At 38.8% G+C, this 17,580-nt stretch overlaps 1 protein-coding gene and 1 pseudogene across 1 annotated transcript; one reads left to right on the plus strand and one right to left on the minus strand.

The window, feature by feature from the left end:
- The first annotated feature begins 4,728 nt into the window (after positions 1–4,728).
- LOC122748069 lies at positions 4,729–5,306 on the plus strand (annotated as a pseudogene).
- Positions 5,307–11,614: 6,308 nt separating this feature from the next.
- LOC122750300 (olfactory receptor 51B5-like) lies at positions 11,615–12,553 on the minus strand. The gene has a single exon (XM_043996992.1). The coding sequence runs from the start codon at positions 12,551–12,553 to the stop codon at positions 11,615–11,617; it is 939 nt and encodes a 312-aa protein (XP_043852927.1).
- Positions 12,554–17,580: the final 5,027 nt, after the last annotated feature.

Genomic DNA, 17,580 nt, shown 5'->3' on the forward strand with positions numbered 1-17,580 from the left:
CCACTACCCAAGGTCCTTCCTTGTTTCACTTCATTAGTAGTGTACTTTCAAACCTCTGTCACTTCCTACATACACAAATCAAACATTCAACTTGCTTGTGTAATGCCCCCAATATCCCTCAAACAGTCTCAAGTCCAAATAACTTATACTATTTGAAAGTTGAAATGGTTATGAATTATATATTTGTATATATATATACTTCATATCCATAATATATATATAATTTGTAACACATATATACATATATACACAGATACATACATGCATACATAAACACATGTACATATATACCATATATAAATATAAACACATACATAAATGTTAGCTAATTTCAGCATATATATGTCTACACACATAAGCATTTATTAAGCACCTACTGACAGAAGTAACGATGACAGTGATAGTCATCACTCCAAGCACTAGTTACAGGGATGAAGGCAAAATATCCCCTGTTCTCAAGGAACTTACATTCTAATGGAAGAAATAGCATATATAGGTCTATGTAAAATGCTCACACAGAAGATCCTAAGTAAACTTGGATTAGCGATGACTTTAAAAAAGCTTAATGCATGAGACATTGCATATAGATCTATACTCATGGCCTGCTACTCCATTTTTTCCTTGAACTGATTATTCAGATCAGTGGAGTGGGTGTCACTGATTAGTGACTGACTGATTAGATCTAGCCTGAAAACCAAAGGTTTGGAATCCTTTCTTTAAGTCTTTACAAATATCCCCAAATTTAAAAAAAAAAAAAACCTCATGCTATACCTATGATCCACCCTAGAATCACCGTGTTCACATGTGTTTTAGCATGTATGTATAGCCTCCTAGGGTACCCCTGTGATGTCTCCTTGTGACATAGAGATGACCCTGTGCTCTTCTAGAAGGACAGCAATCATGGCATGACCTGCAACATGGCTAGCGCTTCAAGTATACCCCTGAAGATGTTCTATAACATGAGCCAAGCCAAGCTTGGAGAAGCCCATCACCAGATGACCAGCCACCAGGTGAGGGATTTTTGTTTTGTTTTTGTTTTTGTCATGGCTGCTCATAAAAACAGAAGTGATTACTCCAATGAAATTATAGATCCTTGCAGTATTTAGGAGGATATGGTAGAGAGAGAGAGATATGGCATGATACCATATGACATGATATATAGCCAGATGACAGCTGAAGATTGAAAGATAGAGAAATAAATGGATGGATGATATAGTCGATAGATAACAGATGTACTTTATCAAATGTATATTTACTATTAATGAATGAATGAAAATAAATTAATCACTTACCAGGTGCCAGACACTGTGCTAAATGCTAGGGACACAGATGCTTAAAAACAAGATAGCTTCTGATTTGAAGGAGTTTACACCATGTGCAGAAAAGTAACAGCTTGGGAGAATGGTTTTGATCTGGGAAGTCACAGGGATAGTTAGTGAAAGCATTAGGACAATTGATGCTCTCTCTGTCTCTGTCTGTCTGACTCTTTCAGTTTATCACTCTGTCTCTGCCTTTGTCTCTCTGTCTGTCTGTATCTGTCTGTTTCTCTGTATCTCTTTCTGTTGCTCTCTCCCTCTCTGACTCTGTCTCTACCACTGTCTTGTCTCTGTCTATCTGTCTCTGTCCTCTGTCTCTGTCTCTGTCTGTCTCCATCTCTGCCTCTGTGTGTGTGTGTGTGTGTGTGTCTGTTTCTCTCTCCCATAAGTCTTAGTGCAGCTTTAACCTTTAGTACCTTCAAAAATATAAATTCTAGGGGCAGCTAGGTGGCGAAGTGGATAGAGCACCAGCCCTGGATTCAGGAGTACCTGAGTTCAAATCCGGCCTCAGACACTTAACACTTACTAGCTGTGTGACCCTGGGCAAGTCACTTAACCCCAATTGCCTCACTAAAAATTAATTAATTAATTAATTAAAATAAATAAATAAATTCTACCAACTAACAAAATCACCATTTGAAAGATTAATTAATTAATTAAATTGCTCATACTTCACACTTATTTACCTTTGTGGATTCTGAAATAGTAAATTTTCAATTTTAATTTCAATAAGATGGATCACCCTGTTATTATGCATTCTGTTTGTGACAGTTTCTGAGTTAGCCTTTCCCAGACCAATGGATGAGTAGAAGAGATCTTCTTGCTTGGGTGCCTTGATTATCTAATCTAGATATACCTCCATTATACTTTTTCTTGTGTAGTCATGTCAGAACTGTCATGTATAAATCAAAAGTTTGTTTCCTGAATGACTTTAAGTCTAAGATTACAAAAGCAATCCTTACAGTCACTGAGCTGCAACTGAGGATAGGGCTTACAGTTGAAAATTGACTAAAGTTATGTATAGGGTACGAAAATGGTTGAGTTGGATTTAAATAAGAGATGTATCAATATTTTCTAAATTTAAATAATCTTTCAGATGTTATTTTTATGTTTGTAGCTTTTATATGTTCAAATTTACTAAAGCTTAAAACTGTACTAAGATGTTTGGGACACTCTTGATTTAAACTTCTTTGATTATGCCTCTGGCGGCCTTATTCTGATTTATAATCTGTTAGACTCTTCTCTGACACTATCAGCACAGATAGATCTCACTGTTGGATTCTGAGAAAAAAATGGGCAACTGAGTTTTGTTATCTGTTCATTCCTTAACACCACTAATCCAGCATTCCCACCCCTGCCACCTATGTTAGAGATTACCAAGAGCTCTTGAGAATCAGTTTGTCTACTTGTGAATCTAGTATGGAGAGCAGTAGAGTAGAGAAAATGGAGAGAAAAGGGACAGGAAGAGAAGACAAGGCAAGGCATATTGGATGGTGTAATGTGGTTTTTTATTGCTCACTTTGTCTGAAGTTTTACGGCCTTAACTTTTATCAAGAAAAAGGAGTGAAAAGATTGAATAATGACCTGAACACTGTTTGTAAGAACATATTGAGCTTATAGCTAGGATTATGGGGAATCTCCAAACAGATTCATCTTCATTTCTTGCCTCCCTCTTAGTCCTCATTCTTTATATCTAGTCAGGTCTACTTCTATTCCCAAGACCCAACATCCTGGCATGCATTATTGCTTCCTTTCTCATCTCCCTTACTTGTGTGTGCCTGCCCAATATCTCCTGTTCTCACATACCTTTTGTCCTATGTAGATCTCCATATTTTGTTGGAATGACAGGAAAAAAGCAAGATTATTTATATAACCCTACTTTATATTATCATGGGATTGTATGAAGCCCCTGAATTACTCAGTAAATCTATCAGAGGTGGGGCCTTGAGATCTCTACCTAGGGAAGCAGAGCCATAGAAACTGCTAATTGGGATGGGGGGAGGGGAAGCTATAGCTTGAGTTTGTCCTCAGGAGGACAGGCCATGTGGTCAAGTATCTGGAGACTCCAGTTAAAGATAGACTCAATCTTATTAAGGAACACTGTGACGCCTATACAATGTGTGAATTATTTCAGACTCTATGAATGGAAGGCCCATGAGATAGAAATTCTTGGTGGGGTATGTCATAGTAAGTTCATACTCAAGTAGGGTGAAATCACTTTCCTTCTTCCAATTAATGTAGCATTCCCTAATTGATAAATGGTCAAAGAATAAGAATGGGCAGTTTTCAGATGAAGAAATAAATGTTGTCTATAGTCATATGAAAAAAATGCTCTAAATCACTGTTATATAAGTAATCTTCCTTTTTTCCTGTCATTCAAACAGAATATGGGAATCTACATAGGACATAGAAAAATACAAACTGAAATGACTCTGAGATACCAACTTATAATTATCAGATTGGCTAATAGGACAGAAAAGGAAAATGAGAAATGTTGGAGGGGATGTGGAAAAATTGGGACACTAATGCACTGCTGGTGGAGTTGTGAATTAATCCAACCATTCTGTAGAGCAATTTGGAACTATTCCCAATGAGCTATAAAACCATGCATAACCTCCCCTCCCCCAGCAATAGTACCACTGGATCTGTATCCCAAAGAGATTTTTTAAAAAGGAAAATGGGCTATTTGTACACAAATATTTACAGCAGCTCTCTTTTTGGTAACAAAATTTGGAAATTGAAGGGATTTCCATCAATTAGAAAATAGCTAAACACATTGTAGTATAGGATTGTAATGGAATACTATATTGTGCATTAAGAAGGTACAAGCAAAATGCTTTCAGAAAAACCTGGATAGATTTACATGAGCTGATGCAAAGTGAGCAGAACCAGAACACTGTACATAGTAAAAGCAATTTTGTATAGTGATCAACTGTGAATAACAACTATTCTCAGGAATACAATGATCCAAGAAAATCCCAAAGGACTCATGATGAAAAAAATGCTATCCACGTCCAGAGAAGGAGCATATTATTTTTCACTTTCAATTTTTTTCATGATGTTTTTGTTGGGGGGAATTGTGTTTTCTTTCACAACATGAATGATATAGAAATACATTTTGCCTAACTGCTCGTGAATAACCTATATCAAATTGCTTACCATCTCGGGGAGGCGGGAGGGGAAGGAGGGAGGGAGAGAATCTGGAACACAATTTTTTTTAGTGTTAAATTTTTTCACGTAATTGGGAAAAATAAGAAAAGATTATTCAAAAAATGTAGAAAGGATTCCTAAAGAATGATAGTATCGGCCACGGATTGTGGGTCAGCCTGGGTTGCTGATGTTGGACACCTACACTACTCTCTTCTGCCCCAGCCCCGTAGTTTCTGAGGCCCGGCACCACAACTCCTTAGCCATGGATGGTACCCTGTTATGGTTGAAGTTCACAGCAAAACAACTGGAGAACTGGTCAAGAAGACTGACAAGGACTCTGAGGCTGAGCAAGGCAAAGTCAAGAAGGCTCTTCAGGAAAAAAAAATGTGGAGTGTGCTCAGGTCTATGCTGAGAATGCCATCCCTAAAAAGAATGAGAGCTTGAATTGGCTTCGGATGTCTTCCCGTGTGGATGTAGTGGACTCCAAGGTCCAGACTGCCATGGCCATGAAGGGGGTAACTAAGAATATGGCGCAGGTGACCAAGGCCCTGGACAACACTCTCAATACCATGGACCTGCAGACGGTATCTGCTGTGATGGATAAATTTGAGCAGCAGGTTCAGAATCTGGATGGCCACACTTCAGTGATGGAGGACTTGATGAGCTCAGCTATCACACTGACCACTCCTCAGCAACAGGTGGATAAGCCTTACTGTGCAGATTGTGGAGGAAAATGGCCTGGAGGTCATGGACCAGCTCAGTCAGCTTTCTGAAAGGACCTCTGCTGTAGGAGAGAGCTCTGTTAGGAGCTCTCAAAGTTTAGCGGCCTTGCCAAATTAAACTGTACTCTGCCTCATGGACTGCTTTCCCTGAACTGATCACACACTGGAAAGGAGTGGGAGGGAAGTGGTGTCCTCCACTTCCCCTCACCTTCCACAACCTCTTCAAAGAGAAGCAGCCAATTCCTCCTTCCACTGTTACCCTCTGCCCTGCCAATCTCTGGTGGCGTTGGACTTTCTCCTTTTCTCTGTGTAGGTGTGAGCTCATACTATCCATTTGTGCCTTGTTTCTATGCCAACTGACCTCCCCCAGAGCATTGGCAGGGAAGACCCTGTTGTATTATTTGAGCTTTTGTGTTGTCAACCGTGCTCTGGGTGAAGGTCAAGCAGCACCATCCGGAATCTGACTCCTCGGAAGGAATCTGTTTCTTTTCTGTACACTTGGTTTTAATGCAACACTACCTAGTTATCTATGGGGATTTAGGTGGTTAGACTCTTCAGTATTGCTTCATTTCCAATATATTTGCATGTCTGGGTCCTTAAAAAAAGAATGATAGCATCCAGGATCCATTTTGGTGAGCATTGGATGGGGGATGAAGGGAGGTGATAGTTTCAGTCCCTCAGAAGAGCACTGTAATAACTTCACAGAATAAAAGTTGAAAAGGACACTGGGAGACAAGTAGTCTAAACTGTACATGACCAATGCAATTGAATGTCATCTAGCTACACCTGGAGCATCCTAGTGGTAGTCTATTCCCCTTTTTTTCTAGCCCTAATTATTAAGAGGTTTATTCTTATTTCAGGTCTACATTTGCCATCAATCATCCTAATTCTTCCCTCTGAGGCTAAGTAGAAGTCTATTTTCTCTTCCTTAGGACTAGCTTTCAAAAACTTGAAGAAAATTTTTAAATTGATTTCTGTCTTCTGTTTTAGGTCAAACATGCCCAATTCCTCCAACTTTGGCATGAACATAAACTTCTTCTGATTTCCCTCTTCTGAATGTTCTCCAGTTCTTTGTCCTCCAATATTTCCAGTTTAACATCCTTCCTAAAATGTGATGCCTGTAAGTAAACATAGTACCCCAGATGTTGTCTGATCAGGGCAGAATACAAGGGACATATCTCCTTCTTAGTCCTGGACACTATCCTTCTCTCTATTCAGTCCACATCACATTAGGGTTGTTCGCCAAAACCCCCAGATCTTTATCTGCTGTTGAGTACCGCCTTTCCTGTCTTGTATTTTGGTGGTTTCCTTTTTTATGAACCCAAGTGAAAGGTTTTGTTTTTTGAATCAATCTTGTTCAATTCCATCTTAATCACATTTGTTCTAGCATTTTCACCATCACATCTACTGGTATTTGCTCTCTGTCAAAATTATAGGTAATAATTTATTGAGTTGCTTTTATGAAAATCTCATCATTCCAAAAGGAGAACTAACAAGTGGAAAATCTATTCTTAATCTCATTATCAATGACAGGATGAAACATGTTGCTTCCAAGTTGGCTTCTCTATTAGAATGTGAACTCCTTGAAGGCAGGAACCATATTTGACTTTCTTTGTATTTCCAGAATGTAAAGTAGTGCTTGTCAAAAAGAAATGCCTATTTTCCCCAATCTTAGGAGGAAAGGGATCATTCACTCCCTTTTAGAATTTATGACAGAGAAGTATATGAGAGCCAGAAATGGTCTGACATGTACCATAGGTTTTTTTGTTTGTTTTTTGGTTTTTTGCAGGGCAATGAATGTTAAGTGACTTGTCCAGAGTCACACAGCTGGCAAGTGTCAAGTGTCTGAGGCCAAATTTGAACTCAGGTTCTCCTGAATCCAGGGTCGGTGCTTTATCCACTGCACCACCTAGCTGTCCCATGTACCATAGATTTTGAGAAATGTAACAGTTAAAATCAGGTAAACTAAAACATAAAGTTCTGAGCACATTCAATTTATTTATAAGGCTAGCAATATACCAATAAAAGGAGTCTCTTGACTCCTCATTCAAAACACCATGAGGTAGGGCTTAATAGACTTCATACAGTTATGGGAAGTACAAAAGAACAAAAAACAGAAAGCATCACAGATGGAAAACAATATGATTGAATGGAAGTCAGGAATGCAGGACAAGCAACAACCTGTCCTTCCATCTTGTTCTTATGGAAAGCTCATTGGTGGTGTCCACCCATATGGTTAGAGTCATAGCAATAATATATCAGCCAGCATTGCAGAGATAACAGACTTTCTGAGGCCCTTCTGCATCTTGCAAGGCTTATTAGTGAGATAGCAGATTCCCCTTGCTTGTACATGGGCAGTAAAATGTGAAGAAAGAATATATTTCTTTGAATTTAGGTGATTAATGGGACAACTTAGTTCAGAGCGGATAGCTGAACTAAATTTAAACTTAGAGACAAAGAAATACAGCTTAGGTGATTTTATAACATATTGGAAATGATATGGAATAAGATTAATTACAAAATAAAATAAAAATCAATATGATTTTCTCATAAATCAAATTTCAAGTTTAGAACAATGATTGGTAGAAGCTCAGTAATTAAAATTTTATAGGGAAAACTGGCTCATGAGATATAGGAAGCTCATCTAGTTGTTCTTCTCTGTGTCTGTTCCCAATGTATGTCCATTTTTTCTACACATGGTAAACATATTTGAAAATGAATGAACACCAGGAATATGTAGGATATGTGTTTTGTTGCTTTACAGTTTTATTCATTTTTAAGTATTCATGTCATAAATATGGAAGAGTATGATATGGACAATCATAAAGTCAGACGGTTTCAAAACTTATTGAATGGCCACATACAATGAATAATCATTAAGTATTTGAAATTATCCTGGAAGGAGGTATCCAATGGAGTGCCCACAGGAATCTATGTTTAACCCTATGTTATTGAATATTTTTATTCATAATTTGGATAAATGCATGGATGAAATGCTCATCAAATTTATGGATGATGCAAAATTGAAAAAGATGATTAACAACACCCTGTTGGAAAGAACGACAGTTTAAAGTGAAATTAAGAGGATAAATGTCACATTTGGTTTCAAAAATAAACCTACAATTATAATATTTTAGTTAGATGACAGTTTATCTTTGAAAAAATAAAAATTGGGGCTACTGGCTGATAGTAAACTCAATTTGTATCAACAAGGTAATGTCATTCAAGAAAGTAAATATGATTATAGTAAGAAAGCTAATACATCAGTTTTCATTAAGAGAGGAAAAAAAGACTGAGGAATAGGAATGATTGTCCCACCATGATCTGCCCTGGTCAGACCACTGGGAGTATCTGGGAATCACAATTCAGGAAATACTTTGGTTAAGTGGAGAATAACCGTGACAAAGCAACTTTAAGTCTAGTCATAAAAAGTTTCATTAAAAAAAGGTTTATCTGAGACAAAAAAGAAAAGAATGAAGGGAGGTGGAAAATAGTTGCCATGTTAAGGTATTTAAAGGGTCATCATTTGGAGGAGAGGAGTTAGACTTTCTGTTTGATCCCAAATGTAAGAACAGAAGCAATGAGCAGACATAACATTTTAAAAAGGAAAACAGGCTGCCACCAAACAAACAAAAACATTCCTAACAATCAAAATTATCCAAAAGTGTAATATTCACTTGAGGTCTTTAAGCAAATTATCATTACTTAGCAAGTATGCTGTATAGGGATTTTTATTTAGGTATGAATTTAAATAACGACAACAATATTTATATAGCGTTTACTATGTGTCAGGCACTATGCTAAACACTTTAAAGTTATTATCTCATTTAATCCTCATAACAACCCTGGGAGATAGGTACCATTATTATCCTCTTTAGATTGTGAATTTCTACCCTGACATCCACAGACCCCTTCCCCTCAAGCCCTTGTTTGTGGATAGATTTCAGTGGGTCTGGAATTTGGATGGGAAATAAAAAAGTTTTATCTTTATTTTTACTATCCTCTAACTAAAATTTAGCATTTCTTCAAATTATATTTTTTAAAAAACTGATTCTGTGAAGAAGACCAAAGGCTTCACCTGACTGCCACATGGGTTCTATGATACAAAAAAGTTTAAGAAATTCCAGACTAAATGGTAACAAAAGTCTCTTTCAAATTTGAAATTCTATGATTCTGCCACTATCCTCAGGGACCAATTTCAAGTTCACTTAATTGTACTCCAACTTGTCACAATAATAGCATGAAAGAAGTTGTCAAATGCTGAGAGGATATGATAGATTGAATGCTGGACTTGGATCCAGAAGTTCCGAGTTTAGATACTAGCCCAGAATTACTATTCTGCATGTATAACCATTGGAAAAAATCACTTAATTTTGGTTTCCTCACATGTAAAAATGAAGATAATAACTCTTGCCCTATTTCTCATAGATTTGATGTGAGGGAAATCTTCTACAAATATTAACATACTATGTAAATGTGAATTATTAGTTATTGAAAATAGTATATAATAGCTACAGAACACCTCTGATCTCATGATATATTACTTTTGTCCAAAAAAGAAAAAAAAGAGAAATCAAGTTCTCTGGTATGATCTTATCCAGTGAATAACCATTTACTTAGTGCTATCTATATACTCAGGCACTCGGCTAAGCAGAATTCTCATACTACATTGTGCCTTCTTTGTACACTCATTTTTTTTATATTCTGTGCTACAGATATCTATGTGTATGAGTGTGTGTATAAGTATAAATGTGTGTGTATCTCCTCTTCTCCATTGGACTAGGTTTCTTCTTAAGGTCAGATACCAGGTTTTTCCAATTTAGCAGCAAATTCAGAATAATGTAGAGAATAGGAATTTAAGAAATATAGCTTATTATTTAAATTAGATAATGGACTTGGAACCTCTTTATTTTAATGGCCTAAAAGTAATTTTTATTGTTTTTGCTACTAACTGTAGTAGTCAAATTTTACATTAACTTGAAGGATCTTTTTTTTTTAACAGTGGACTTCTGAAAAGGAATTAGGCTTTTATTTTGTTTTTTTTTTGGGGGGGGTTTGTGGGGCAATGAGGGTTAAATGACTTTCCCAGGGTCACAAAGCTAGTAAGTGAGAAGTGTCTGAGGGCAGATTTGAACTCAGGTCCTCCTGAATCCAGGGCCAGTGTTTTATCCACTGCACCACCTAGCTGCCCCCCCAAAAGGAATTAGGAATCCATACCCAATCCCTCCAAACTCCCCTCAAACACATGCATCCCTCAGTAATGGCCTAGATTATTTCATGGACCACAGACTTAGAGAAGTTTAAAAATGGTAGAATAAAGCATCACTTAACAATAATTGAGTATCTTTTGTATGCAAAACCCTCTACCATGCACTTTGGGGAAACAGGACAGAAATGGGTGATAATGCCATTGCTCTGTTCCACAAAGTGGAAAGTTTTGACCCTTCCTCTTGGGGAGCTTCTGGTACAGTGAGAAAGACACAAACCCAGACTTTGGGGCAAATATATCCTCCCCTTTCCCAGGTGCTGAATAGGTTTGAATTCCTTATTGCTCTGGTTATCTGCCTTTGACATTGATCCTAGGAACTAAGGGAAATGGGAAGGGAATAAGGCTGAACAGTATATTGCCCATATATATATATATATATGTGTGTGTGTGTGTGTGTGTGTGTGTGTATGTATGTGTATATATACACATATATATTCATATACAATTAAGAGTATATATTATTAATTATATATATATATATATATATATATATATATGCTAGGATCCAGGGATTCAGGCTCCAATCTATGCTCTGAAAGTCAATACTCTCTCTACCTTAAGACCTGCTGGGCTATGAAAGTATGGAATCAGTGTCTTGGATTGGTATATGGATGAGTGACATTGAAAAGGAATCAAAGAGAAAGAGTGGAGTAAAAATCTGCCCTACCCAGGGAAGAAGATAATCTGATTTTCTCTTGACCCATGCATGAGTTCTATTGAATGTGATCATCTCTGTCCATTCCACCTCTCATATGGACACAAGGAAATATTGATGTAGCACTGTTTAAATGTTTGGGAGATAAATAGAAGTGTGTAGGAGGAACCATTTGGGAGAATGAGGAGGAGTGTTGTCTAATTGTGATCCAGGTAGCCCCATGAATGTCTAACATATTTATACTTGGTTCTTTCCTACCAGATATCAAATGATTGAAGACATTATAGACCTAAGTGCACAAGTGGTATGTTTTATTTCATGCATTCAGAATGTGGGAATGGACTTTGAGATCCCTAAAGAAAGTTCAAGGTGATGCCTAGAGAGTCTTTTCAGTCACTATGTAATCTAAGGTCAATAAATACCTGGATCAGGCCCACTGCAGACTCCATGACTTTCACTTCTCAGAAATCCATGCCTGAAGAGATGTACCATAGCATAAAGGCTAAGCCCTGAATCTGGGCAGAGAGAATTTGCGGAGGATGCCATTCCTTATCTGTTTGGTCTTAACACTGTAGATGATGGGGTTCATAAATGGGGGAAAGAGGAAATAGACATAACTCATGGTGATATGGACCACATGTGGGGCATGTTTCCCAAATCGATGAATGAGAGACAAACCAATCACTGTGACATAGAAAACCAAGACACAACAGATGTGGGAAATACAGGTGTTTAGGGCCTTGGTCCTCTCTTCTCCAGAGGCAATGCTCATAACTGTTTTTAAAATTAGTATATAGGAGAAAAGGATAATCAAAGAGTCCAGGAAGAAGGTAAATGAAACTAGAACCATAGGATAGATGCGATTGAAAGTGATATCTGCACAGGCCAATTTGATGACATCCTGGTGGAGGCAGAAGGCATGAGAGAGGACATGGGAATGACAGTAAGGGAACCAATGTAGTGGGATAATTGGGGGTGCCACTAACAAGCAGCCCCTCAGCAATGCCCCAACCCCAATTTTTACCACTCTGGAATTGGTGAGGATAGTGGCATATCTTAGTGGGTTGCAAATGGCAATGAAACGGTCATAGGCCATAGCAAGCAGGACCCCTGACTCCACTATAGAAAGGGAATGGATGAAGTAGGCCTGGGAGAAGCAAACTTCAAGTTTAATCTCCCTGTGATCCAGCCACAGGACCCCCAGCACTGTGGGCATTGTGGTTAGGGTCACCAAAAGGTCTGTGGCTGCTAGCATGGCCAGGAAGTAGTACATGGGTTCATGGAGGCTGTGGTCATCCTTGATAAGAAAGAGAAGGGTGCCATTTCCGAGAATCACAGAAAAGTACACCACAAAGAAGGGGATAGAGATCCAGTGATGAACTGCTTCCAAACCTGGGAATCCAGTCAAAAGGAAGGGGGATGAACTGGCATTAGACCACATGATGGTGCACAGGTCAAAGACTTAGTGAGGGCTTCCAAATAAACAAGATCCAGTGGGTCTGTCTAGAAATACACAGGGTGTCAGTCCTTCCCAAGGTGAGGTTGTTCAAGCTTCTAGAAGAAAAAGCACTAAGACTTCAGAATAAAGCTTGAGCTTGGACTAAGTATTAAAGGTAGTGATTCCATGGCTCTCTCTGTACTTTGACTCCAATTTTAGCAGAATTCCTTGGCTTTAGACTCTGATAGATACTATTTTTCCATCACCTCATCCCTTGGCTGTCTTTTCTTCACAGTCCTTCTACTAATGGAACTGACTTGCATTTCTCATTAGTTGTAGTCCATGGCTCCCAATATATGTATCTGGTTATACTTATTCTCTCAGTAACATAAGTCTCTCCTTTTCATTTTTTATTTTCTCCCAGTAAGTTGTCATGTCATCAGCATGCTTTCAGACCTGCATTGGTGAGGGAAACCATTAAGTTCATACAGATCATACAAATTTGTAGACAATTTACCAGTTAGGCTAAGAGATCATAGGACCGATGGTTTAAAATTTGTACCACAATTTGCCAAACTTCTCATTTTACAAATAAGGAAACTGAGTCCCAGTGAGGTTAAGTGACTTGCTCAGAATTGTACAGATTATAAATGGCCAAGCCAAGATCACAGGTCCTCTACCTTAAATAAATGACAAGGTCCAGTTTGGGGAACAATTCACTTCTGGTTTTCTCCTTCAGTCCAGATAGATGTTTTTAAACTGTTTTTGTGTCTTTTTTGATATCTGGTTAAACCTATGGATCCCTTCTCAAAATAATGTTTTTAAATTCATAAAATATATGGGGCTACAAAGGGAAACAATTATATTGGAATACAGTTATCAAAACTTTTTTTTAATTCACAGGTCCCAAGTTAAGAACTTTTAGGCTAGATAAATTTCTACAACCCCATGTCTTCTCATCTCTCATTATTTCAGTCTGTCATCTCCCCTGGTTCCTACATTGCCCTCACCTTCTGTTTCTTAACTAGATATTCTACCCTTCTCATAGTTCTCTCTCTGGCTTTCTCCCTCTTCAGGAACTTCTACTTCACCCCTGTTGCTGGGCAGGTGTCATCACTTCCTGGATGAAAATCTGTGTCTCTGGTGGAGGGAAAGAGATGATCCTTTTCAGCTTTAACCCCTTTTGATTGTCTAATTCCCATCCACATACAGGCCATGTGTGAATTATTACCATATTCTCACTAAAATTTATGCCACCTTCCTCTTTATAGACATCAAGGGGGATACACCTGTTACCTATTCAGATGACCTCACAGAATCATCAAATTAAAGAGTTAGAAGGTAATTCAAAGACCATCTGTGCTAGGGGAAAAGATTCTCTCTTTTCTGCTCTAACACCTGCATTCAGACTTGGCTTAAAGACTACTCTTTCCAAGGGAGCTCATTCTACTTTGAAACAACTCTACTTAATAATTGTTTTTTCTTTCTGTTGCATCAAATTTAAATATAAATCTTAGTATTGGTAACCACTTTGCTACTATTTCTGCTATCTATGGTCCCTCTTCTCCATAACAACTCTTTTTTTTGTTCTGTTTTTGGTTTTTTGGGGTTTTTTTAGTGAGGCAATTGGGGTTAAGTGACTTGCCCAGGGTCACATAGCTAGTAAGTATTAAGTGTCTGAAGCCGGATTTGAACTCAGGTACTCCTGACTCCAGGGCCGGTGTTCTATCCACTGTGCCACCTAGCTGCCCCCTCCATAACAACTCTTAACTAGATTCTAGATAGCAACCTATCTCCCCTAACTTTTCTCTTCTCTAGGCTAAGCACCTACTATCCTCTTACTGATTCTCATGTGACATGGACACGAGACCTTTCAGCATCTCAGTTGTCTCTCTCTGAAAGATGTATGAATAATCAATGCCTTTCCTAAAATGGAGTGCCTAGAACTGGACACCACTTCAGAAGTGATCTGATGCAGGCAGTGGACAGTGATATTATCACTTCTTCATTACTGAATTCTCAGGCTCTCTTAGAATCATATTAGCTTTCTCAATTACATACTGAGCTCGTCATCTTTCAAAATCCCAAGATTGTTCTTTCAGGCAAATTGGCTTTTAGACAAACCTTTCCGATCTTATATTATAAAATTGATTTGGTGACTCCCAACTTTAAGATGTTACATATTAAATTTTACCTCACCCAATGTTTTAACCAAATGACTTCCCTGACATTATAAGGAACATGGGCAGCAGACAATGGAAATGAGTCTTCAATGAGAGTAAGAAGCATCTAGATCAAAGCTTCTTAAACAGTGGATTCCCACCCCATAAGGGGTGGCATAACTGAATGTGGGAGTAGCAAAAATTTTGACAAGAGTACAAGGTTATGTGTAACTGTTTTGAATACCTATATACCCGGGATCACATAAAAAATTCCTGGGCAAAAAAGGAGTCATGAGCAGAAAAAGTTTAAGAAGCCCTAATCTAGATGACAGAGTGGGTAGAGCACTAGACCTGGAGTTGGGAAGAACTGAGTTCAAAGCCAGACGCAGATACTTACTAGCTGTGTGACTCTGCATAAGTCTTTTAACTTATGTCTGCCTCAGGCTCCTCATCTCTAAATTGGGAATAACGATATTACTCATATCCTAGGGTTGTCTCAAGGATAAAATGAGATATTTGTAAAGTGCTTTATAAATCTTAGCATCCTTCACTCTCTGATGATAGAGATTTGTAGGAACACTTTTCATACTCCCTTTCTGCATGCTCTTCTGCCCTCCTTTTGCCTCCTACTTCCCTCCTTCATCTCAGTCTCCTCATTATTTCTTTCCCCTCCAGCTATCTGGAACAACAGCAGCTCTGTTGAGAATCACTCAGCCACCCACACAAGATTGGTCACAAGGTATAAAAGCTCACCAACAATATTTTGTTTTGCAGCATAAGATTTACAAACCACATTCTTTACAATATTCCTTTGTGGTAAGTGGTACATGTATCATGTCATTTATATAGAAGAGAAACCTGAAACTCAGAAGAGGTTAAATGATTTGCCTAAAGTCACAGAGGACCTAAATGAGGAATTTGGGACTTAAAACGGGTATTCTGTCCCTAACACTAGGTCTCTTTCCACTTCCATCTATTCTCTTACTCCTTGGGAAAGTAAGATTCTAAAACTCTAAGAAATATTAAAGGATACTACACTCAACTTCTTAGTTTTGTAAATTGGGAAACAGATACAGAGCAGGAAAAGGACCTCACCAAAGTCCTTTAGTCATAACTTCTTGGGACCCTGCCCTACTATAAACCCAGCCTTGGGTAGCAAAGGCCTTCTCTGATCCATTCCACCCTGCCACAGACATAATGACATTGGTTCAGCCCCAATTGACTGACCTTCTCTTATGTTAATCAAACTGTTAGCATCGGATTTATCACACTGGCTAATCCACAGACAAACTGAGCAGATTGACACAGACTAGGTATTGATCTTCTCTAATAATCCCTCCTTCATTTCTGGCCCTTTCAGTTCATCAGGGCCTTATTAAATCTAGGATCTTGAACTTGGTGATGAGAGCTGCCCTGGGGTTCCTGGGGAATAATCCCTAGGGGCTAAAAGAAAGAGCTGAGTAGAATTCTAGAAATCATCTAGGAAAGAGAAATTGCCTTCATGGCTCGCAGCAACCTCACCCTTCTATCCAGTCTCTCCCCAAACTAATTATTAGCAATATTTCCCACAAGAAAGAGAGGAGAAGGTGACCTTGTGTGAGAAAATAATTAATAATAGGGGTTTGGGGACTCCCAGAGGTCCCCCGCTGGGAGAGCCTGGCCTGACCTTTCTTGGGGCCAGCCCAGAATCAAGAAGTTACCTCATTGAAAACCACACCCACCCGCAAGCCTTGATCCCGCCAGAGGATCTGTTCTCTGGGCTCTGACATCAGCAGAGACCACCCTCAAATCCAGTGAACCAATAGATTTGAATGATGCTAGTCAGTTATCTTTAAGCAGTGTGTTAGGGCAGGCTCTGCCCCTTCCCTCAGAGAGCTTAAGCTTGCTGTTCTCTCTCTTTGGCGGGGGAACTTGGTAAGAGCAGACGAAGCCCACTAAGGTTCCCCATTTTCACTCTTCTCCCTCTTTTGTTTCCTAGCTAGGCTTCCTTATCTTTCAGAGCCATGTGCGATCTCTTTACTAATATTTAATATACTTTAATAAATGCTTAATGCCCCAAAACTGGTGCAGTAGCCTCTAATTTCTAAGTAACAAATATATGACAAATCCCAGCTAATTTTCCCTACACTTGGGACAGTAATAGGGCGACCACATATAGTTTTACTCGCCACACTTGAGATCAACCATTTCCAGATAGCCAAGGCAGCATATTCTTCACCAGGAAAGTACTTGAATAAGGATCTTCCTGCCATCTCTTGGTGGTTATTTGGGTCATAAACTCATGGTTGTTCCTTCCTAGTCAAAGAATTGAAAAATTTGGAAAGAATCTTAAAAATCAATACATCCAATACCCTCATTGCCAAGATGAAGAAACTGAGTCTCAGAGAAGGAAAAGGACACATAGCTATGACACTATGAGGGACATGACACTCTACATTGGGTACTTACTCTGTAAAGTCCTTCACTCCAGAAAAAAGGGCTTCTCCAATCAATAGTACCCCCCTTTTCAGACTTCAGGGAAATGTAGGGAATCATCCCCGAAAGTCCATCACTTCTGAATTCCCATTGTCCCCAGTCCACCAAAGGCACTGCTGAAATATTGGGATAGGGATGGGAGGTCACTGTGACCTGGCTGAGCCCTGAGTTTGCAGGCTGTTGTTTCTGATTATGCCTGGAATCCCATATGGAATCAGGGTATTTGTGCTATAGACTGGCTCCCCAGAGCCCTTTCCTCTTCCAAAACACTTGGCTCTTGGCCAATCCCTCCTTGGCTTCCCTCCCCAACTCCCCCTTTCCATCCTCTGTAAAGATCTGGGATCCTTGCACCATATTTTGAAGATCTCTCAATCTCTTCCCCGTGGTGAAGGG

The sequence above is a fragment of the Dromiciops gliroides genome, chromosome 3, assembly GCF_019393635.1.
Source record: "Dromiciops gliroides isolate mDroGli1 chromosome 3, mDroGli1.pri, whole genome shotgun sequence".
Classification (NCBI taxonomy): domain Eukaryota; kingdom Metazoa; phylum Chordata; class Mammalia; order Microbiotheria; family Microbiotheriidae; genus Dromiciops; species Dromiciops gliroides.